We start from the raw sequence: 25,633 nt of genomic DNA, 5'->3' as shown, positions 1-25,633 counted from the left end.
GAATGTTTCCTAACAAATGCATGCAACCTGTTGCAACACTTGTCATGAAACTGATATCTTATAAATAATTCATAGTGTAGAGCAGTACTAATCCCTGCCGTGTGTTCCTCATTTATGGCTCACAACTGAGACTCACAGCTTCTGTAAAGCCACTGAAAACAAAAATTAGGGCTGAACGTACAATGTGGGGTCTGATTAGACTACAGACCTTGGGTTACCATCACATTATAGCAAATGGTTATTTCACTCTGCCCACCCCCTAGCAATTTGCCGAATGCCAGCACATTTTATCAACCTAGAACTAGAACTGACAAGATGACTCTAATTTCAACCTTACTTCATTAATATGAAAGTGCTTGGAAAAATAAATCTTTGGCTAATGAAAACACCATCTGTTGATGGCTTTTTGCCACTGTTTTCTTACATTATGAGACATAATTCGAGGGAAATACCGAACATTTACTTACTCACTTCCTATTCATTTACTGGGAATTAAAGCCTCCTCTCAAACTGGAATTGATTCTCAATAACAAACATATGCAAAGGGAAGCAGAGAACTGAAGCAATTATGCAGTCCATTTCCTCACCCTTCCTTATCATGCTTAGCCCTAACGAATCATTTGCAACTAGAAACTCTGTGCCACTCTAGTTTGGGTGATTTCATTGATTTGGCCAAGTAATTATCATGGCTATACACTAAGTAAACTAAAAAGATGTGTGTGTGTGTGTGTTTGTGTCTGTGTGCACATGTGGGTGTGTGCAAAATCTTATGTAAAACATGTCTCTTTGTTGTTGTGTTGCTCTTGTTCTTTTCTCATGCAGTCCACTTAGCGACTGGGCCAGGCTCCTTCTGCCTAAGCCTAGTTAGTGCAGGTTTCTCTGAACACTTGATCTATGATAATGAGTGAGCCCAAGTGGCAGGGGAGATTGGAATGGAGATATCTGCTGGAGGAAACAGGACAGGAGGTTGGCAGGGAGAGCAGGATGAAGCTCCCATTTCCTGCTGCAGGAGGTTACCTCTGGCCCCTTCTGTGCTTCCCTGAGGCTTAGAGAAGCCATGTAGCTATGAAACTGTGACACAACCTGCCCCCTCCATACTTCCAGGTGACTACATAGTTAGAGCTCTCTCAAAACTGTACATGTGTCTAAAGGGCACAAAGTGAGGGGAAGACTTGGCTGATTTGCATAACTGAGATTTTAAAAGGCCCAAGTTAGCTTAATTGGCAGTCTACACTGATTACATTTTTACCCAAGTTCCACCTCATTTGTGTCATATAGAATTGGCCTGTTTGTGTTTTGTTATACCCTTCCCAAAGAGGAAAATGCTTTGCTATTTCTGAGAAAGCCAGGCACGAGCTATTCTTCTTCCAGACAGCTTCCCATAAAAAGAAATGGCTTCACTAACCCTCTCAAATAATTGCTGTGTTTTTTTGTTTTTTTTTTTTTTTTACTTCTTTAGACACAGGTTATTTCAGATAACTTTATCATTGCTTCACTCAAGAAATCTAGCTACACATTCAAACACCAGCTCTTCATTAAAACCAGAGTCCCCTTATGGCACACACTTGACCGTGATCATCTGTCATGCTCTGGGAAGGCACATGTATTCACACATATATGAGCACACCTATATACACCTACCTGACACAGCAAGTCTTGAAGCCTAGAAATGGGCAAAGCCTTTCTCTTTGTTCTATTGAAACATGTTTTCTTGCCACTGAATGCCACAGAATTCTCTCTTGCTTTCTACAAGGTACAAGGCAAACATTATCTAAACCTAGACAAGATCCCCACTGTTTTGATGTGGGAACTGAACCTTGGAGGTTGCAGGGAGAAGTGAATGGAAGAAAGGCCAACCCACCCCAAACCTCAGCCTTCCCAATTGACAGCAGACAACTTCATCTTTAAAAATACTTGGAGCCAGTGACCCCATTGCTATTCTTTGACAAGCTCTTTTTTGACATCCTGTCTATTTACTGATGTTCCAAGCTCTTCCAAAAGCCAGTAGCCAAAATCTTAGCACACTTTTGGGGTCACATTCTGCCTTCTTTTTTTAACTGCTTGTCTTAAAATACTTACTTTGCTTTTGCTTCAGTCTGTCACTTTATGTATCAATTACATATGGCCTTTCAACAGCAGAACACACCATCTGGTCCACAAACTGAAGCCCACACCCTTATGCCTGAATTTATTCCTTCTCCAAACATTTATTTGCTGTTGTATAGACACAGGCTTTGTCCCAGAAAGAGAGGCAGGTGACATACTGGGGGTATGAGATCTGCCCCCCCTGAGGGTGTCTTGGGTACCAGCAGACTGGTCTTCATGCCGGTGAAACAGGTGGCCAGCCCTCCTCTTCTCAGAAGGTCCTGAAACCATCCAGCAAAGATGCACCCTCTCTGTCTCCTTAGTAGAAATTCTACACAAACGATCTACAAGCTACACACTCTTTTCTTTTTCCTCTCTTCAGGGGTGTATCCTGGTTAAGTCTCTAGCTTAAATGTGTAAATTATGATTTGGACCTTCTAAAAGAAAACCTGTACTAAAAGCCTAAATCTAGTGTTTACTTTGATAATACTAACCAAAGGAACTCTACTTTCCCGGAGGCCTCACTACTCTCTTCCACTTGCATGCTTCTTTTTTGGCTCCTGCCTCTTCATACACATCCTCCCCTTTCTCCTTCGTGTGTTGCCCTCCTCTGTTGTCTTCCTTCTAGACCAGGGGGTGATTCAGGGCTTGCTCCTCAGCTCTCATCCAGCCCACTACTGCCTGCTCCTCCCTCCACGCTCAAGACCCTCAAACCTATGTCTCTGGCCCCGATCTTTCAGCCACCACAAAGGCCCGAATGTCAACTCCTTCTAGAACATTTGCCCTTTCAGTTCTGAAAGTGCTCCATGCTCAACCTCCACCAGATATTTGAACAAACTATTTTCTCTGGACTACAACACTCCTTGCCCCTAACCCCAACCTTGCCCCCCAACTGGGGGTCCAAAATGCCACCCGAAGTCGCTTTTGTTGCCCCTCCTATGTAGTCTCACACCCACCCCTACCGCCCCTCAGCGCCTCCACTATCACTCACCACAGTCTTGTCACTGTGTCCTCACTTGTCTGCCTCCCCACACTAAGCTGAGCACTCCACCAGCGTTGGGGCTGTGTTGTGTTTATCATTGGAACCCCAACACCTCTTCTAGTGCTTGGCACCTAGTAGGTGCTTGGTAAATGTTTGATGAGTGAGTGAATATTAAGTGATCCACAATCAATCACATAAACTCAAATCTGAAGTCAAGTCAACCCCCAAAACCACTAGCCCCTTTCTAATTTTTCGATTTCTATGTCCAATACCACCATTCTTCAAGACATCTCCTCCTGGAAAATCACTTTTTAACTCTTTCTCTCCATCATCTATAAGCACTGTAATCGTTCTTCAAGTCCTGTCAATGCTTTCTTCAGTTTCTCTCCAATTGGCCCTCTTCTCCAACAAAATCATTTGATTCCTGCTTTTAGCTTAGTGACTTCCTTTCACCGACCTTTCCTCTGTGTCATGGCACTTACCATACTGAATTCAGACATGTCCTTCTCTGTCTCCCTTACTGAGCTCAAAGTTCCTCAGGGCAGGTACTGTGCCTTATTTCCCATGTCTCCAGATCATACTGCAATGACCTAAAGACCCAGGGATCAAACACAGGTTTCTTGCTCAGACATATTCTTTACTGTCTGAGTCACCAGGGAAGCCCCATCTCGTTTATTAAGTGAAGTCTCTCAGTCGTGTCCAAGACTCTTTCCAACCTCATGGACTGGCTTCCCTGGTGGCTCAGATCATAAAGCATCTGCCTACAATTCGGGAGACCCAGGTTCAATCTTTGGGTTGGGAAGATCCCCTGGAGAAGGAAATGGCAACCCACTCCAGTATTCTTGCCTGGAGAATCCCATGGACAGAGGAGCCTGGTGGGCTCCAGTCCATGGGGTCGCAAAGAGTCAGACACGACTGAGTGACTAACACTTTCATTTTAAATAAACAAAATGCATGCTCATTAATTGCTTTTTAGATGAATGAATGAGCCCCAGAGCTAAATCCCTGGGGCTACAGTTTAAGTTCTTGTCTGATCCATCTTCAGGGGAGATAAAGAACAAGACATTACCTCATATATCAACGCTTCATGAACTTGAATGTCATTATTACATTTTCCCCTTTAAACCTCACTTCTTTGGGTTTAATAATCCTTGTTTCTTTAATCTTTCCTTGTGTATATTATATTTCTGTAATATGTTCTTTTGCCCAATAATAACAGACAGGAGTTTCATCCACCCAAGAACAATCTTGGAGTCAATGTTTTGTAAGCTGTTCTCAGACTGATGATTGTTAGCTCTTTCAGATGTTGATGAAGAGGAGACTTGGGACAAAAGAAATAAAAGAAAAACAAAGATAAGAGCACAGATTGCGCTTCCCTTGTGGCTCAGCTGGTAAAGAATCCACCAGCAATCCAAGAGACCTGGCTTTGATCCCTGGGTTGGGAAGATCCCCTGGAGAAGGGAAAGGCTACCCACTCCAGTATTCTGGCCTGGAGAATTCCATGGACTGTATAGTCCATGGGGTCGCAAAGAATTGGACACTACTGAGCGACTTTCACTTACTCACTCAAGAGCACAGATAGTTGGAAAATCCACTTGCTAAACTTGCTTTCAAATCTGAGAAACAACAGAAAACATCTTCCAACACAGGGGCCTGTTACCACTGCTAATAGAGTCAGAGAATCAATATAATTATTGGAGGGAGAGAAAGGTGATTCAAATGAGTCTTAGCACACAGTTCAAGTAGAAATGAAATAAAATGCATTTTTTACCCTCCCACACACATACAGGACATGTACAGATTTATACATATTCTAAGTAGTCAGGGGCAAGTCTTGAACAATTAACAGACTACAGATCTACAAGCAAGAATGATTTTAAGTTTGTGAGATGAAGGCTGGTTTAGCTGGAAAACCCCATGACAGATATTACAGCTCAGACAGTAAAGAATCTGCCGGCAATGCGGGAGACTGGGGTTCGATCTCCGGGTTGGGAAGATCCCCTGAAAAAGAAATGGCAACCCACTCCAGTATTCTGGCCTGGAAAATCCCATGGACAGAGGAGCCTGGTGGGATACAGTCCATAGAGTCACAAAGAGTTGGACATGATCGAGTGACTACTACTTTCATACACACACATCTACCACCGTACCTTAGAGAGTGCAAATCTAGACACAAATGTTCTGCTCTTATAATACCAATATTTAGCTAGTGTGGTTCAGTACCTAAGTGGGTGAAAGTGAGAAGCAATTCTTTCTGTTCCTTCAGCTATGGTGACCCCTGTCCTCCTAAAGATTTGTCTTATCATGAAGCTCATTTATTGGCGATCCCTTGTCTCAGGAAGGGTCTACTGAAGCCCTAATTCTCCTTAGGGTGACTACAGAAAACCTGCCCTACACTCACGACCCCTTCATACCCCAGTTATCCACAGATTAACCCCCAGAAGAGGAACACAGGCACTCTCCTCTTCACACAGAGTGACACACATTTATAGATCCACAGACACACACACAGATTAAATTCTCAGCCACCCACCCATTCAGAGATACACATACTTGTGTATAGTGACATACACAGATGTATGCAAATATGCCCTCTCTCAACCCAGTCTCTCATAAAGACATTTCTCCTTATTTCTCTGATATTTATACTGGTTCAGAAACAAACATCCATTGGTAGATAAGCTGAGAGGGTATCTCTTTTGGCAGACAGAAGTGGGTGTCAAGTGGGTGAGTAGACAACCAACTGGGAGAGGATGGTGGCTGAGTGAGAATGGGTGGGTAGATGACAGAGTGACTGAGTAGGAAGAAGGACAAGTAACCCACTATGATAAGCTTCTAGAATATCATATTTTCCAACCTTTTAACTCTCACTGTGGTTTTCTTTTGAACATTCTCCAAGTCTCCTATTTCCCTTCTCTTTGTCTAGCAATCTTTAGCTCTCTCTGTCTCAGTCTTTGTTTGTATGTGTGTGTGTGTGTTGAAGGGGGAGTGCGGGGGAGGAACTTTTACTTTCTATAGCAAAAATCTTACTCTAGTGCCAGGTAATATTTTATAACAACAAGATCCCTGATAGGTAAATGTAACTGCATTTAAGAATTATTTGTAGTAATGAATTTGTGGAAATGTAACAAGAAAAAGAAAATGTACTTGTTTATTCCCTTCAGGAAATTCCTCTATTCCCCCTGGTTTTCATCAGCTATATTTTTGGCAGGCTGTGGGCATGGAAATGTGAAGACATCACTCTCAAAGAGAATTACAATAATCACATCTGATTTATACAGATGTCACCTTAGGGTTAGGCAGTTAGAAAATCCAGCAGTCAAAATGGATAGGTACCTGAAATTAAGGAGATGTCACACTTTTGCTAACACTCTGGTTTTTATCATTATCAGTAGATCACAGATTTTTTCCCCTAGACTTATTAACTATTAAAGATGGCAAGACAGCTTTACATCTTATGAGTATGGAAACAAGCTATAGATTCTGGTATACTTCCTGCAAATCCATTACAAAGATTTAATTCATTTGGATTTCTTGAGCCTATACTATGTGTGCTAGACACAAAGGAAGGCTTCGGAGAAATAAAAGACATCGTGCATGCATGCTCAGTCACTTTAGTCGTGTCCATCTCCTATGGACTGTAGCCCGCCAGGCTCTTCTGTCCTTGGGATTCTCCAGGCAAGAATGCTGGAGTGGGTTGTCATTGTGTGCTGCAAAAAGACATTGTGCCTGGCCTCAAAGAATTTATGGTATCATTGGGGTGTGTTGGAGTGGCCTTACAGGGTTTCAATAGAGCACTAAACAGTAGGTGGGATGCCTAAGCAGGCTAAAAAAACAGTATGAGTGAGTGTTAAGAGTCAGAAAAGAGAGTGGCATGTTTAGCAGATAGTCAGGAGGTTTTACTGGACGGTGAAGGTAACATGCTTGAGAGTGGCAGGAGGGAAAGATAGGTGAGCAAGCATGAGAACCAAGTTGTACAGGACTTGGAATATCCAGTTGAGATCTGTCTCCAGCAGAGGGTCACCCAAATTTGACCTCTTTTATAAAGCCAACATTTATTAATGCAATATCAATTTTTCTAAGGGGAAGAACTCATGTGACAGTGAAAACTCTAAAATATGAAGCATTTTTATAGAAATACTACATATATCATAAGCTTACATATATGTGTATATATATATATATATATGGAATAGTAGATGAAAAGAGAATAGAGAAAATAGTTACTCTGATAGGCCTTAAACTGTAATGACTGTCATGAAAACAATTACTCTGTCAAATCAAAGAATTAATTAAACCACTGCTGGCGTTCTGAAGGATATTTAGATAGCCTGGACAATTAGATAAAGGTAATAAACAATACTAAGTATCCCAAATCCTCTAACCCATTTTGAGTACATGTTAAGAAGACAGGCTAGCTTCTGGTTCTTCTGACCTTTCATCTAAAATATCATGATCTGTTTATTCTTTATTGAACAAATAAATATTTGAGACCACTAATCCTAATCAGGGAGGTTAGTGCAAAAAGAGTAGTTAGAAATGCCACCAATGAATCTCCAGAAAAAAAGTACAAATAAACACTGACCAGTAAGTAAAACCTTTTCCCTCCTCGGGTAGGACTCCTGTGCTCCTCTGAGGACCAGGGGAGTCCACTCAAGGCCATCTACCCTGTAGCTTCTGACAGCTACCTTTCTCCTTTCTCCTTCAGGAAGAATCAAGCAGATTAAGGGGATAATCCTAAATGCTTTTCTAAATTAAAATTAACTCAAAGAAGTGAGGACATGTGACCCTAAACATCAGACTTCCTCTCTGCTTAATGTGGAGAATTAATATCCTTTTATTCTTGGCACAAAACCCAAGTGACCCCTACCCCACCCATCCCCCTCTCACACAAGCAGGACTTCTCTCTCCCTCCTCAAAGTCCAAGTTGTTCCAGACAACATAACAAACCACACAGTTGGGAATGATTCATATGTTTCCACTCTCTGTCCAAAAATGAGCAAAAAAGTTTCCACTTAATTTATAATCTGAATTTTCTGCACATTTCCTAAAAATTTAAAGGGGAACAATTCAAAATGTGGTCTTTCCTAACTCTCCAAATTACTGATTAGTTACAGAGTAAAGTATCTTTTGGCAAAATACTTTTATTTTACACCTATCCCTGGAGACAAGGACTATAGCTGCATGATGCCAAATTTCTAATCAATCATCCAATGTTTTCATGTTTTCGGATGTTTTCAAAAAGCTGGTGTTCTGTAGATACAGGCTTGGTCTATCCAGTCTTTTGTTATCTCAATGGTACATATGGATACAGATTTTTCTGTTTGGAATATTTCTCAAGGCCAATGCCTTATTATAGTTCCAACACCTGCAAATATTTGGCAGAGATTGTTCTCTCCTCTCCATATCCCCTGGTATTCCTGCAACCCCGCTTCCATCTCTTGCTATTAAAAAGCTGTAAGTTTATACAACATGCCTTTTCCTCAATGCTATTAACTATTTATCTGTGACCCATGAAATGTACAGTTGCTGGAGCATAAATTTAAGTTTCAAATCACATTTCATAGGAAAAGTTTAGGTCCAAAACAAAGTGACAGCAGGCTACAATAGAAAGGATACTTAACTCAACTTAGCTCTAGAAGCTGAGTTCCAGCTCCAGTTCTGTGACTTTGACCAAATGGCTTAACCACACGAAGCCTCCATTTTATACCAATTTAAAACACAGGGCTTCAACTGGACCAAGTCCAAGGCCAACCATCTTAGGATTCTAAGAATTGAAGCCAATGAGATTATTGCCCTCTGCAGTCTTGATATGAATGAGAATACCAACTTGAATGAAATCAACAGATAAACATTAAACTTCATACAAATTTATAAATATTAAATGTAAATAAAAATCAAAAGGCACAAATTGGACTTCCTTGGTGGCTCAGTGGTAAAGAATCTGCCTGCCAATGCAGGGAATACGGGTTCGATCCCTGATCCAGGAAGATTCCACGTGCCACGGAGCGACTAAGCCCATGTACCACTACTGAGCCTGTGCTCTAGAGCCAGGGAGCTGCAATTCCGAACCCACATGCTGCAATTACTGGAGCCGTCTTGCCCTAGAGCCCATCCTATGCAACAACAGAAGCCACCACAATGAGAAGCCCACACGGTGCAACAAAGAGTAGCCCCCACTTGCTGCAACTAGAGAAAAGCTTACACAGCTAGGAAGACCTGGCACAGCCAAAACGAATTACTTTTAAAAAAAGCTAATTTCAACAAATTCCAAAAATTAAAAAAAAAAATTTAAAAGGCACAAACCATGGTCAGTGTGACTCTCAATATTGTTTTCAATAAATCACAGAATGGAAAGTGTATCCTATTCCGAGTATTACTACCCTCACCAACATCATAATTTTTACATAAGCTACAATGACTTTTCCATAGCATGGCAAGAGGGAAATCTCCACTCCCTTATCGCCCTTCTTCCACGCTGTCTGGGTGTTCCTTCTAGCTTCACTTATATATCCAGGTCCTATTTTGGGATGGTAATCTTATTATTTGTTTAAACATTTTATTTTTCCGGAATTTCTGTTAAGCAGTTTCTTAAGAGAAATTGAGCCCCATAGCAGACAGGCAATGGTAATAAAATAATTTGCTGGATCTGACATTTGTTAACATCAATGTGAGGTAGGAGTACTCTAAAATAGACAGGCACTTAGACTTGCACAAAAATATTATATGGCACAACAACTTCAGAAAACTCTGTCCACTGAACAGGAACTTCCCAGGAAGGGACTGCAAACAAGCACTTTGGTCTGTACCCCACAAAAATGAATACTGGCACAAAATGTGATCCTCGATTAAATATTTTTTGCCTTCAGTTTTAATGTTTACTTCAGTATTTGATGCTCCCTCCTGACTTCATAGTACACCGAAGTCCTGTTTTTGTCTATTTGCTTTGTTTTTTAAGGCAGATTTAGAATTAGCCTCCTTGTTAAGGGCTTGGTAGCAATTTGTAGTGGTCAGTGCCAAAGCTTTATTTCTCTAGTGTATAACACATACAGTACTGTCCTCCATGAAAACCTGTCACCTATGTAGATAAACACCTCCACCCACATCTACATGGAGACACACCCAACCTTCCCATTGCTATATACACAATTATGCAAATCAGCACATATGCTAATTGTAGTATACCTACACAGGTGCTCACATACTTAAAAGAAGACATGGAAAGATCATGGCAGAGATATACAGGGTATAATATGTCATTGTCAGAGGACAGAGGGTGCTGCTTCCCTGGGCAGACTATTACTGTGGGCCATGGGCTAAATCCCCCAGAACTGGCCAAAGGTGAATGAATGCAAGCAGGTATGTGCAAAAGATGAAACAGGCTACAGTGAGAGCTTGCAGGTTATAAGGCTATTTCTTATGAGAAGAACTTGGAGTTAATTCATTTTTGTCATATAGGAAAAGTGACTGATTTTATTAGGGAACTTGCTGACTGTATATAAAGACTATGTGTAAAGAGATAAAGTTGTGTAAAGTGTGTCTTCCGGATCCCTTACCTTGAGCTTCTCAAACCGATCATTCAGGGATGCGACCTGATGGTCTCGGTGACGCCCCACCAGTTTGCATAAGGCACAGATCAATTGGTCATCAGATACACAGTACATATTCACTTTCTCATTTTCATGGTCCAGGCAGGTGATCCCTCGAAGATGCGTGTCCGGCACTGGTTCCACCAGGCGGTGGCTGGTGAAAGGTTTCTTGTTGGGGTGTGTAGCCCGCAGGCAACGGTCACAGTAGGAGACCTCACAAGTGATGCACGTTTTCACTGCATCCCTTGGCGGGTCCTGCTCACAGAATTGGCACGCAATTCGCTCACTAGACATGGCGCTGCTGGGCCTGTAAGTCCTCTCTCGGCGGCTCTCACTTGGGGAATTGGGTCCACTGACGGAAGCCTTCTGAAAGCGGTCAATAATGTTCTGCAGAGTCACATTTCTCTTGAGGCCGTCCAGGCCCCGGTGGTTCAGTGAGATAACATACCTGCACGTAGGACACTGGAAAGCAGTAATGGGTTCAATGGATTCACCGGAGCTGCAGCTCGAGACCAAGATGCGATGGGCACAGCTGAAGCAGAGGCTGTGAGCACAAGGGAGCAGAAGGGGGTCTTCAAACAATTCTAGGCAGATTGGACAGGTCAATTCAGACTCCAGTGTTTCCATCTTTAGTGAAAATAATCCTGCTGAGGCATTAAGAACCGCAGAGGCTGGGCTTTCACCTGCAAGGAACACGAAGAAGAAGTCGTTAAGCATTTCCAAAGGAAATGTGGATGTAACATAATTACACACTAACCCATGGAGGCTTTACAGGCTGGATTCCCCAGGGATGCTGGTGCACTAGGAAAGCGAGTTGGGAATTAATCAGAAAGCTATTCTCCCCCCTTGAAACCTTGTTTTTGACAAATGCCTGGGCTTATTTTCCTGCACTAATAAATAGAAGCTAGTGCCACCTCTGAATCTTGGTTTACTAACTCACATTCCTATTCACAGACCCTCTCCACTGACATCTCTTGTCCTGGACTATGATGCTTCTGAGGCCCTGCCAAATTCTCAATCTCCATTCTCCAGTAGTGTTCTCTATTTTACTTCCAAGCTGCTCCTATTTCACATCTAGTGGAAGGAAAACAAGGCCATATTTCAACCTAACTCACTGGTTCTTGAAATGATACCATTCTAAGAGGCTGCATAAAAAAAAGAAGAGCTTTCGAAAAATGTAGTTCTCAGTACAGGATAATTATTTCTTCAGATAGGTGACCTTGAATTATTTCCTATTACCACACATGGAAATTTCTATTCCATACCATTTTTAGCAAACTGAGTTACTAGAGACAAAGAGGAAAAATATTAAAGTATAAAAATTATGGAATTTTGTTGGCTTAAAGTGGAAATCCGATTTATGAAAAGAGAAAGGCATTTTTGGTTCTGAATAACTTTGTTCATCATCTCACTATTACTGGAGAGTCTCATTAGGGCTTGAAGGTTTGATTCTGCCATTGGTATTTGTTTAGATTTTGTCATCTGTCAGAGATATCTGCATAGCCCTCTCACAGGACACTTAACTATTGAGTACAATTATATGTTATCCCCAAGTACAATAGATGTATCCCTAAAAGCTATTTCTAAATCAAATGTTTTAAGTGCACTGAACTAACCAGCTATTTAATGGAAATCTATGAAAAACTGGACTGTAAAAGTGACGAATCTTATTGTAAAACATTCTCAGTTGGTTTAGTAAGTTTAGATGTTTGCATAACCACCTTTTTAAAAAGAGATGTGTGCTACTCTTATTTTACAACTCACAAGTGCTTAAAAGTTGTTGGCTAGTATTTTGTAGCTTATAACATCTATCCACATTCACCGATAGAGATGAAAAAGTAAAACAATTAAAATGTATATATATCACAGAATTTTAGAATTGGAAGAGACTTTAGAGATGATAGATCCCAACTTTCACTCAAGGCAGGAATATTGCCTTTGGTAGTTCCATTGCTCAAATTCAACATGTCCATAAATGAACTTGATATTCTCCCCAGCCCCACAACACAAAACACCTGCTCTTCTTCCAATTTTCCCTATCTGTTGAATATCATCATCCAAGCCTAGAAACCCAGGAGTTCTCTCATTTACATGTTTATCACTCTGTTTTATTTAATACATGTATCTGTATCTCCAGCTAACTCTCCTTGCAGGCATCAACTATGTCATATTTTTATTCATAGCACAGTGCCTCGCACACACTGGTTATTCAAAAATTGTTAAATGAAAGATTCCTTAAAGTAGAGGAAGTTAAAGAAGAGACCTAGTGTTACTAAGCACCTCCTGTATTCTAAGTACCTTGTTAGGAACTTTACACACAGTATTTCATCAAATTCTATCAAGAAAGCTGTACAGAAGGTACTAATGCTATACACACATTATGGTTAGGAAACTGGGGCTCAGCGTTGTTAAGAAAATGAACCAGGAACCTACATACCCAGATCACTGGGGCAGTCTAATGCCAAAGTCTGTGCTCTTTCCCCTACACCTTTAATTTAATCATCTCATCTCCTTCACTGGATAAATATCTTGACTATTTACAAGAGGGTTTCTAGACAGCATGTTTCCACTTCTATTTGAGTCTATGTCCCTGTGAGTTTCTCTGAATCTGCCTCTCACTCCTAGTCTCTTTCAGAATCTCATCTCTTCCTTCTAGGCCCATCTCCACCTCTTTCTGAATTTCTATTGTGTTCTCTTCCAGAACTGCAGGTCTGCAGTCCTCAGTCTGTGTTGGAAGCTACTTGGGAGAATGGAGTAAGGCCTCCCACCAAAATGATAGGTGGTCAAGAGCACTGCTGATAGGCCTGTCTCTGTGTTGAAACCTTTACAAAAACGACTGGTGTACCACAACTTTTCTAAATCTTAGGAACGTGTCCTATAAATTCCTGAGTGCAGAGGAAAAACCCTGAATTTTCCTGCAACCCAAAAAGTTGTTTTTGACTAAATGTGACACTTGGAATGTCACTATGAAATTAAGCTTAGGAAAGCATGCTATGGAATCAGGATTGCCTTGGATAAGGTCAAAATAGGATTTCTGACCAGGGATTTCTGAACCTTCTAGAAATGTTTAAAGAATGCTGTGCGTATATCACATATCCACTTTCATGGGGAGCAGATTATCCACAGCATTTGAATTGTTCTCAAAAGAGTCTTTGACAGGAGGGACTTCCCTGGTAGTCCAGGGGTTAAGACCCTGCACTTCTAATATAGGGGTGCGGCACAGGTTTGATCCCTGGTTGGGGAACTAAGCTCCCACCTGTGGCATGCTGCAGCCAAAAAAAAAAAAAAATAACTACATGAACTGATTGCAGGTCTATACAGAATAATATAAAATGGTTACAGTCTGTTGCTTATGGTAAGTAACTTTTTCTATTAAACTGTTTCTACTCTGTTTAATTACAATTTGGGAGAATTGAGTATTTTTTCAACTTTTTCTAATATCTGTTCATCTCATCTCTCATTTATGAGAGACCTTGTTCTGGTCTTTCCTAGTATTCAGCATCCTTTCAACCTATCTCCCATTTTCCCTACCTACCTGACTACCCAAGCACCTTTCCCCTTAAAAGCCATTATGCATTTGCCACGTGTGAGGCAGTAAATAATACCCTTTATAGGCATTATCTCATTTAATTTTCACAACAGCCCTCTAAAAGGTAGGTATTATTATTAAAACAACAAAAAAGGTAACTTGTCCAGGGTCACATTTGTTTGCAAGTAACAAGGTGGAGATTCAAACCCAGAATAAAACTGAGAGTCCAGAAATAAACTCATATATTTATGGTCAACTGACTTTTGATAAGAGTTCCAAAACCATTCAACAGGGAAACAATAATTTTTTTCAAGCAAGTGGCTTTGGGAAAACCAGTTGCCCACAAGCCAAAGGAAGAAGTTAGAGATCTACCTCACACTGTACACAAAAATTTACTCAAAATAGATCAACGATCTAAATGTAAGCACAAAGACTATAAAACTCTCGGAAGGAAACATAAGTGTAAATCTTCATGAACATAGGTTAAGCAAGGGATTCTTAAATGACAACAAATATGCAACTGAAGAACAAAACAGATAAATTGGACTTCATCAAAATTTAAAACTTTCTATACTACAAATGACGTCACCAAAAAAGTGACAACTCACAGAATGGGAAAATATTTGCAGATCAAATACGTGATAAAGGTCTAGAAATATACAGAATGGCAAAGGATCTGAATAGACATTTCTCCAAAGAAGATATGCAAATGATCAGTCAGTATATGAAAAGGTACTCAACATCATTAGCCATTCAGTTCAGTTCAGTCGCTCATTCATGTCCGACTCTTTGCTACCCCACGAACCGCAGCATGCCAGGCCTCCCTGTCCATCACCAACTCCCAGAGTTCACTCAGACTCATGTCCATTGAGTCAGTGATGCCATCCAGCCATCTCATCCTCTGTCGTCCCCTTCTCCTCCTGCCCCCAATCCCTCCCAGCATCAGGGTCTTTTCTAATGAGTCAGTTCATCACATCAGGTGGCCAAAGTATCAGAGCTTCAGCTTCAACATCAATCCCTCCAACGAACACCCAGAACTGATCTCCTTTAGGATGGACTGGTTGGATCTCCTTGCAGTCCAAGGGACTCTCAAGAGTCTTCTCCAACACCACAGTTCAAAAGCATCAATTCTTCGGTGCTCAGCTTTCTTTATAGTCCAACTCTCACATCCATACATGACCACTGGAAAAACCATAGCCTTGACTAGATGGACCTCTGTTGGCAAAGTAATGTCTCTGCTGTCTAGGTTGGTCATAACTTTCCTTTCAAGGAACAAGCATCTTTTAATTTCATGGCTGCAATCACCATCTGCAGTGATTTTGGAGCCCAGAAAAATAAAGTCAGCCACTGTTTCCCCATCTATTTGCCATGAAATGATGGGACCAGATGCTATGATCTTAGTTTTCTGAATGTTGAGTTTTAAGCCAACTCTTTTACTCTCTTCTTTCACTTTTATCAAGAGGCTCTTTAGTTCTTCACTTTCTGCCATAAGGGTGGTGTCATCTGCATATCTCAGGTTATTGATATTTCTCCTGGCAATCTTGATTCCAGCTTTTGCTTCCTCCAGCCCAGCGTTCCTCATGATGTACTCTGCATATAAGTTAAATAAGCAGGGTGACAATATACAGCCTTGACATACTCCTTTTCCTATTTGGAACCAGTCTGTTGTTCCATGTCCAGTTCTAACTGTTGCTTCCTGACCTGTACATAGGTTTCTCAAGAGGCAGGGAAATACAAATAAAAACCACACTGAGATACCACCTCACACTCACTAGAATAGCTATATTACTTCACACACACTAAAATGGCCAGAATTTTTTTTAAAAAAATAGCAAATGTCAGCCAGGACATGAAGAAACTGGGACCCTCATACATTGCTGGTGGGAATGTAAATTATGCAGCAAAAATAGTTTGACAGTTTCCCAAAATGCTAAATGAATTACCATACGATCCAGGAGAACTGAAGACATGCCCACCTAAAAACTTGTACACAAATGTTCATAGCAGTATTAATCACAATAACGGTGGGAACAACCCAAATGTCCCTCAAATGATGAACAGATAAACAAAAGTGGTATATCCATACAATGGAATATAATTCAGCAAGACAAGGAATGAAGTACTGATACATGTGGGGCTTCCCTTGCAGCTCAGTCAGTGAAGAACCTGCCTGCAATGCAGGAAACCAGGGTTTGATTCCTGGGTTGGGAAGATCCCCTGGAGGAGGGCATGGCAACCCACTCCAGTATTCTTGCCTGGAGAATCCCATGGACAGAGGAGCCTGGTGGGCAACAGCCCATGGGGTTCCAAGAGTCAGACACGACTTAGCAATTAAACCACCACCACTGATACATGCTACAACACGGATGATCTTTGAAAACATTATGCTAAGTGAAAGAAGTTAGTTACAGAAGGTCACAGATTATATGATTCCCTTTATAGGAAATGCCCAGAACAGGCAAACTCATAAGAACAGAAAGCAAATTAGTATTTCTCAAGGGTCTGGGTGGGAGGTGGAGGAAATGGAATGTGACTGTTAATGTATATGGGTTTTCCTTTGGGGATGATGAAAATGTTTAGAAATTAGTGGTGACGATTGCACAGCTTTGTGAATATACTAAAAACCACTGAATTGTACACTTCAAAGTAGTGAAACTAAGGTATGTGAATGTTATCTTAATTTTTAAAAAAGATTCAGACCCACAATCCAGAGGGTGAACCACAGTTAACCACTATTCCACACTGCCAACTGTGTAATTCAGTAGTGTTTCTAAATTCTACTAAAGTGCTTACTCCTCTCAATTGCTTTTCTAGGTTGGTGATTGCCTGTCTAGGTTTTATAATACCTGGGATATCTCTAATGATTAATGGGTATCAGGAAATGATTAGCTCCCAATTTTTTATTCATTTAAAAATTGTAAGATTCCAACAAACTCTAGTAACATTGTATCGAAGAGATTTTTGGAAAACAGGAAGAAATCATATTCATGATCCCATTGCCCATGTACAACGATTGTCTTTCTTGATTTTTTTTTTAATTACATTTGTGTGACTTCACGCTACATTTAGAAAAGCTTAATTGGGCAAAGCTCTGGTGTGGTCAACCAGTTGAGACATGAATACAAAATTTCTGCCTGTTTTGACAAAAAAAAAAAAAAAATTGTAAGATTCCTAAAAACTGTTTGACTCCTAGGTCACAAAATACCTTTAAGAAATACATGAGGAAGTGGTACAACAAAAATAAATCAATGACAGTGTTGCAACTTCAAAAAGTTTGTGAAATGCTAATCTATCCAGAATTAGAGAATATAGTAAAGATAAAGATAGGATGTAAACCTGACACAGTGTCACTGAATGACAGGTAATCACAAAGTTTTTTGTTTTTGTTTTTGTTTTTGTTTTTTGCCAGAAAACACAATAGTGTTAAGTTGCTCAGTCGGGCCCGACTCTTTGCAACCCCATGGACCACAGCCCACCAGGCTCCTCTGTCCATAAGATTTTCCAGGCTAGGATACTGGAGTGGGTTGCCATTTCCTTCTCCAGGGGATCTTCCCAACCCAGGGATCAAACCCATATCTCCTGCACTGCAGGCAGATTCTTTACTGACTGAGCTACAAGGGAAGCCCACAATAGTTTGTCATAAAAATGCACTGATGAAATGCCTGGGCAGGCAGGTCAATTGCCAGGTTAAGATACAAATGCCCGCATCCACATCCACTGATTTGTTCCCTTCCATATCATTTAGTTACTGCCGTGTAGTCAAATAAGAATGTTTATGGATTTGCCCTTGTTCTAGTATAAAATCGTTTCTGTATGGCTGACTGTCAGCCTGCACTCCCCCTTCAGGCTGAGACTCCTAAAAAAAAAAGTTGATGAGAATAAACTATAAGAAGGTATCATAAGGCTGTGTGAGTAGGCATGAATACAAAGGAGGAGTTTCAATGCAGGCAATTAGGATAAAAATAATACATTCTACAGTTACAAAATGAAAGATAGACTTCAGCATTGCCCTTCAAATCCAGCATTCAGTTAACCCGGATCAGAGAAGCCATGATCGGCACTTGGCAGAATGCTATTATTTCAAATGTTATTTGAACATAATTAAATGTCCATTTATTTCAACAGTGTATATTCCATCTAGTTTTCATCTTCCAGGTCTGTGGAGCATGGCTATGGGCTCTCATTACCTCCCTGAGGAACCACAGTCTCCTTTTCTTCACAGAAAAACCAGGAGTGTAAAACCCAGCCTGACCCCTGGGCTGTAGAATGAGGATTGAGCCGAGTAGTAGGCTTTATATTCTGCAGGATATTAACATTAATATCCCATGAGCTGAGCTCTTCCTTAAAACACTAGAAACTGTCTCTCTGCCTTAGAGGATCAGCAAATGAGCCCTGGCTTAGTCTGATGTTCCCTTAACTGTAAAATGTCGTTCAAGTTGCACTAGAATCACCAGACTATCTCTTTAAGATGTTTTCCAGCTCTGACATCCTATTATAACAGCGTTCTTACTGTATGTTACCACATAGGAAAGACAGCTGGGATTAATGAAAAACAGCGCCTCAAAACACAAATCTTATTTATTAGTGTGACTTGAAAGGCTGACAAGCGATGGGCATCATCATGAAAGAAACTGGAAATAAATAAACAAAATGCATTACTTACCCTTGGCTAAGCCAAGGTGCTCAAGGACAGTGGCTGGTTTTGCCTGTTGTGCCTCCAAGAAGACATAATGGGTGTTCTGGGGGACAACTGAAGGGGGAGGGGCATCCCATGGGAGTACAAACTAATGAAAACACCTTTTGGAAGAAAAGGAAGACACCAAATTCTAAAATACTACTTAGTAGGAAAGGACCCCTCTACAGCACAGAAATGATTATTTGGGAGTGTAAAAGGCACCCAATGCACAGAATTCTCATCCTAAAAAAATGGAAGACAGAAACCCAAAAAAAAGAGACTATGTGGTCAGTAAGTATAATTAACAGTCACTTTACATTTGTGTACCAATTTTATACTTTTCAAATGGCTCATCTCATTTGATCCTCTCAGCAAAGCCTGATTGAAACGGATTTGCCAAGTCCTGGCTCTAAGCTGAATTTGCTGAGTGATCCCAGGTAAGATATTAAAATCTTTTGGGCCACAGCCTCCTCATCTGTCAAATGAAAAATACCTGTGTTACCCAATCTCACAGGCTTTTGTGAGGATCAGATGAGAATAACATTATTAACTTGCTTTATAAATACGGATATTTTCAACACACATTCACAGATGACAGATACAGAGCAAGTTATTAAGGAAATAGTGCATGTTTGGAAATATACCCAAAATGCATAATGGTTGACATAATAGAGGACAATTACACTCCCCCACAAGTTTTCTGGAGGACATGCATCTGACTGTGGTATTTAACATGCCCAAATGTATCCCCTGTTAGACTGGAGTTCCCCCAAAAGGAAAAAGTATCTCTCTTCTTTTTTCGTAAGCTTTTATCATGTACAGGGAGAGCTCAGGACTGGAGGCTGATTACTGCCTGACAGCACCAGAGCCAGTTCCTGTCTAATAGGTTATTAAAGCCTACTTAATATTTTATAGTACATAGATTTAATGATCTTTACAATAATTAGCTCCTAAATCCAACCATTGGCTATTTGACACAATATAGTCATCATAAACATTAAAATGAATATCACAATAGCAGAACTAGAAGTCCTAGATCTGCTACAAGCACAAAAGATTAATCTAAGTAACCAAGAAACGGATTTGCCAAGGCAACACCTGATAATTGTCAGAAATCATAAGTACAATTCATAACACCTTTATCTTAATGCCAATTACACCAGCAGTTTGGGGGTTGGAGAACAAACAATTTACCTACTGATAACAGGATAGCTTTCCATCTATTCTAGGACTGCTTTTCCCGATCTCTGCTACCCAATGAAATATTTGTAAATTTTTAAGTGTTCAGGGGCACACCTGGATGGACAGCCATCTCTAACCTCTACAGAATAAAACTGGCAATATATGTATGTAGGGCATGCTGTGGTGTTAGGCTGAGAGGACCCCAAGTTCAGGTCAGAAACAAGGGGCAGAGAACAGAAGTATATTTGAAATGAAGCTTCTACTCCCCTGGGAGCCACATGGATCCTAGCAACACTGAACAAAGGGCCATAGACAAAAGCGATCAAGGATTCTGGACCATAAACCATTTTTCTACCTCTGGGCTGTATACATTCAGACACGTCACAGTCCTGCATTAGCATTGTCTCCCATGCCCACGCGTTATATCCCTAACTGGTCAAACTGCAACTACTGGGATTTTCTGTTTCAAGAGGATTTTAGGTTATATAATGAATTTGTTATCAGATCTTTTGGTTTCTGTAAGGGGAAGATCCAGAGACTGGGGCTACTGTTCATCAACTAGAGGAGTCTGACCGGCAGGGAAGAGGCTGAGAGAAAGCCCAAGGTCAGGCAGTCGGAGCTCTGCACGGAGAAAAGATCCCAAGTAGGATAAGTCTTACTAAGGATACTTTGCTAACCCACTTAGGCAGAACCAATATCCTTATTATGAATTCAAGTGAACCCCACACGAAGAAGGGAGTGGTGGGATGTTAGCACATTGCTCAAAATCCCTCTGTCACCCATATTAACCATCTAGTAGTTTGAGCAGCTTACACAGATTTCTAAGGGCAATGCAGGAGCAGGGGGATTGTCAAAAAGAGCGTGTCTGTGGTTATGGAGGAGGGGAAGATGGAAAAGGAAAACTGTAGAAAAAGCCACAAACCTCCAGTGCCCACAGAAGACTCTTAACAGTTTTAATTCATGAAAATGGAGAAACATATATTGATCCCTGGAAGAGAGGGGAAATAAAAAGAGGACTAGCAGCCTGCAGAGGGGGATCACTGGAGTCGGAATTTCTTGTTGCAACACCACCCATCTGGTCTCACTTGTTAGAATGATCCAACACACTGGTTGAGAAACACTTTTCCAGTCTATTTTTTCCACTGCTCAGCAATGAACACAAGGTTTGTTGAGAAACCTGAGATATAGACATTATTAGCACACCACCACGTTGGTACCCAAATTTCACTCATCAAAAAGTGAACAATTGTGAACTGTCGTATATCCATTATCAACATATTACACATACTATTTTGATGATGCAATGCTCTAAGTCAAGATACTCGGCCTAAGTAAGGAGGTGCTTCACACAGTGCCAATTTCCCACTTTTGCATGGAAGAAAAGAACAAAACGTAATGCTAACTGGAAATGGAACACCCCACTGGCCTCCACCAGCAGCTGAGGCCAATGGCCTAACAGCTAGGGAGTTACCAAGATCCACAAAGACTGAATGATACACATAAGCAGACACCTCTGAGAACAGTCATTCTATGCCTTTGCCCTATCTCCCCTTCCTTTTAGAGATTTCTGTCCCTGTTGGGGAAAGAGAGAACCTGAGAGACAGAGTGAAGGGAGGACATTCTCTCCTCTTCATCAAGTAGCAAAGGCATATTCCTTGGGCAGTTTCCTTCTCAACTGTCATGGTGTCAGCAGATTTTATGGGAGGAGGGATGAAGGAATGGACAGGTTCACTAAGAGCAATTTTTGGATGCAATTATGAGACTCCTTTGGCACTGTTTTAGGATCTACAAGTTGGAGCAAGTTGCCCTGCACTTAGAGGAGGGATTAACTAAACTAATTTCACCTAAATCAATTTGCACTGTTCAGATGATATGTTCATAAAGCAACCAAGCCATTCTGATTTGTGGCAGTACTTCCCAGGGATGGCCTTGCAAGGTACAACATGCTAGATTAGGAGTCTAGTAGTCATGAAAGTAAATGGGAGGGAAATACTCGCTCCTTCAAGTCTCTAGGCTTTACCCCTGCCCTGCACAGCCCCTCCCTGTCCTAATCTGAGAACTGCAAGTACAGAGGTATGCCTTAAACAAACAGGAGGCCAAAATGTAAGGCCAAAGCTGGGGCCTTAGCCCAGTCAGCAGAGGACTCTGCACATTGCAGGTGCTTTTAAGAAACATGGTTGATTCACCACTGCAAGATACTAATCCTGCTTAGATAGCCATGCCTAAAAGTATTTAAGCCACTTTTCAGTAGAAAGTAACTACCCGCCCCTGTATGGGCTAAAAATGAGTGAGGTTATGTTTTCAAATGCATCTGATTCAGATTGTTAGGTTGGAGTACATTAGATATGATTCAAGCCTTAGTTTAAAATAATCATCATTACTCTGTATGCCTTGTTTTATGTACGTTTTCATTCAGCTGCATGTGCACTAAGGGAAAAAAAAGAAACAGACCTAGGACCACAGTAGGGTAATAGATTTGGCTCCCAAAAGGGTTAATAATGGCAAGTTTGGGTTCCCAGTAAAGCAGGGTTCCTACTTACACCCAAACTATTACCTCAATAAAAGGTAAATGAAGTACTTTCTTTGAAAAGTATAATGCTGAGGGTTTATAGAATCCTTTCATCTTCAAAGGACCAAGCCAAGACTCACAATAGCCAGTACACAATATGATGTCTTTCATACAAGTGCATCAACTATGAAAGAAAGGTCACAGGAATGTCCTAAAGCCACAAAGCCAATGAAACATCAGATTTGAAATGAACTCTCTGATCTCCTTGGCTCCTAGACTTGTATTTCAACCACATAAATCAAGCTGTGTGGAACCATCAGGGGAAATCTAATTCACATTGTATATCTGCATTAATTGATTGGGCAGGAAAATATTAAAATAGCAAAGACTCTTTCCCTCTCAAGGCAGTGATGAGTGGAGTGAAAAGGGGGATGTGAGCATTAGGGGTAACCAGCTGGGGTAAAATGAGAAGTAGGGGAGGGACTCTCCCTATTCAGGGTTCCCCTTCCATTGGAACATTGCCAGAGAAAGAACTGACTGGAGTATTGGAAGGGGACAGAATGGAGGTAAAGGCAGCCCTTATGGCCCACCTTAAGAATCAGAAGACTCAACCCACACTTGTACTTGTCTATTTACATAGCCTCTAATACACTTCAGACACAAACAACCATAACCATCCACCCTCCCCACACTCAGAAATCCTCAAAATGGCAAAGCTGGTTCAGAAGCCAGAGGCTGCTTGACAGGGAGCCTGGGAGTGCACAGGACCCAGGAGACGTGTGGTTCTGGTTGGGAGATTACCGTAGGCAAGTAGGTGTGTGATTACCACGTAGGAAGAAGGCGAGTGAGTGTGAAGGCGGGTAGGGGAGTGTGGAAGAGAAAAAGTGAAGAACCCAACGACCCCAGGATCCCAATGTCCTGCTCTGAGAAGAAACGCCTCCAAGAAATGTGCTGCACGCGTTATGCTAAGTAACCGAAACCTTATCATCACCAAAAATGTTTCTGTCAATCTACTCCGCTGTTCTTAATTCTTACGAGCCAGGAATGGAAAAACCCCACCTTTCCCGGGTTCTATCGCAGTCTGTCCGGGGGACCTATAAGTTTTCCCTCTCCCCCACTGAGCTGGTTTCACAGCTAGGCCAAAAATAAGGAACCACCCAGACAGAGACTCCAGGATCATTCCGTGGCAGCAAAGGGATTAAGTTTCGCCCGGCCTCCCCGCGGGCAGGGTGTCCGCAGCATCTCTGGCTGCCGCAGCCACCACAGCCAGGCGGCCGAGGGGCGCCGCCCGGGCCAAGGAGGTGGCCGGCCGCGGGAGCGTGGGAAGGCGGCGGTGCCCTTTCCCAGACTAGCGCCCAGGCTCTCGGAGAGCCGCTCGGGGAGGGGCCCGCGCCCGACCCGGCTGGACTGCGCGGGAGGCCTAGGACCCGCCCCCGCCCCGGACCCCGGAGTGCAAACTCCGTCCCTGGAGGGCAGCGACGGGTGCCGGGCCCCAGCGGCGCATCGGGGAGCCAGGGCCGGGCCGGGGCGCCCTCCGCCGCCGCCGCCACCTCGAGCCTCGCGGGGCCCCGTCACCCCGCCCCGCCGAGCCCCGGAGCAGCCCTCGGCCCCCGCCGGGCCCCGGCCGCACCTGAGACGCGCGGCCCGAGCCCGGGGCCGAGCCCTGCGCGGGTGGTGGCGGTCGGCCCCCGGGGCCGCGGCGAGGGGGCGCGTTTTACCCAGAGCCTTCCCGGCTGCCGGCCATGTCCTCGGCGCGCCCGAGGGCGCCGGGTGCTCGCCTGCCTCCCGCGCGAGCTGGCTCAGGCTCCGGCGCGAGCTCCCCGGCTGCCACCGCTGCCGCCGTTGCCGCCGCCGCTCTAGGCCGCCGCCCGCCTTCGCAGCCGCCGCCGCCGCCGCGCAGCAGCCAGGATCCGCCCGCCCGCGCGCCCCGCTGGGGACAGCTCGGCGGCCGCCACGCTACCGCGGCTGGGTCTCCCGAGCCAAACTTAAGAGTTTTCGCTCCTCAGTCCAGGGGCAGCACCATGACACCGCGGCAGCACCACACTGTCATTTCCGCCGTCGCAGGGCGTGGGGGGCGGGGGGGGGGGGGAGAAGGCAATCCCGACGAAAAGGGGGATGGGGTGGGGGCGAAGCGGGCTGGGGCTGCTGCCCCGAGGGAGCGCTGGGAAGGGCCCGGCAGCCGGGGCGCTCGGCCACCTTCCCCGGCTCACCTTCTGCCGCCCCCGCCGCTCCCAGCTCCCCCTGCCCCTCCTCTGGAGGCGCGTTTACATGTTTTCTCCCCTGGCAGGAGTGACCGGAGAAACCTGAGCGAGCAAAGGCAGCGGGTGGGTGGGGTTCGGGTTACTACTGTACCTACCAGCTGATTCCAGCAGCCTTTTCTCCAGCGCCCTGTCATCTTGAAGGAAGACATACGGAGAGGGGCCGGAGCGGGTGTGTGTGTGTGTGTGTGTGTGTGTGTGTGTGTGTGTGTGTGTGTGTGTAAGAGAGCGAGAGCGCCAGCAGAATGTGTGTGAAATGCAGAAGGAAGACTCTGGCCAAACTCTTCTCCCAGCCGCCAAGCCCCTGGCCCCCACAAACCCCTAGGTTAGAACAACGAAAGGGCCGCTGCCACCAGCAATGAGAAGAGTGCCTAGGCGCAGCGCACAGGTCCTCGGACGAAGCTGCTCAATGTAAAGTTAACTACAGAGTAAAACAAAAATAGTGGAGGAGACAGAAAAGGGCAGACAATTGAAGGAAACCCAACCCCTCTTTCTTTTTACAAAGGGAGAATGGCTGTGTTTTATTGGCCTTGGGCAGAAGTTGTGGAGATGGATTAAAGCCACCAAAATTAAAAAAAACAAAACCAAAAAAGTGGGGGAGGGGGGAGAGTGTAGGGCCTCATTTACACATTCAAATCCGTGATGGGCCAAACCAGAGGGTCTTTAATAAGACGACAATGGGACAGATGTTAGCTATATACAGGTATTCAATGTCCCTAATAAGCTAATTGGTCCAGCTGGAACCCAGACGCGTTCATTGGTCTGGAGTCCGCCCGTGGGACCTGTCATTGGCTCAGAGACCACCGACCCACTCCTCGAGGAGG

At 43.1% G+C, this 25,633-nt stretch overlaps 1 protein-coding gene across 1 annotated transcript in view; it reads right to left on the bottom strand.

Annotated features, from left to right (window-relative positions):
* MID2 (midline 2) overlaps positions 1–24,964 on the bottom strand; it is a 96,053-nt gene extending 71,089 nt beyond the window's left edge. Inside the window, exons 1-2 of the mRNA XM_052663335.1 lie at positions 24,908–24,964; positions 10,624–11,339 (exon numbers count right to left, since the gene is read on the bottom strand). Coding sequence (XP_052519295.1) covers positions 10,624–11,283 — 660 coding nt within the window. The 5' untranslated portion in view covers positions 11,284–11,339; positions 24,908–24,964. The remainder of the gene's footprint in view (positions 1–10,623; positions 11,340–24,907) is intronic.
* Between the last annotated feature and the right edge of the window lie 669 nt (positions 24,965–25,633).

This window comes from Budorcas taxicolor, chromosome X (assembly GCF_023091745.1).
Source record: "Budorcas taxicolor isolate Tak-1 chromosome X, Takin1.1, whole genome shotgun sequence".
Taxonomy (NCBI): Eukaryota; Metazoa; Chordata; class Mammalia; order Artiodactyla; family Bovidae; genus Budorcas; species Budorcas taxicolor.
Note: the sequence above shows the minus strand (reverse complement) of the source record. Positions and strands in the feature narration are given on the sequence as shown.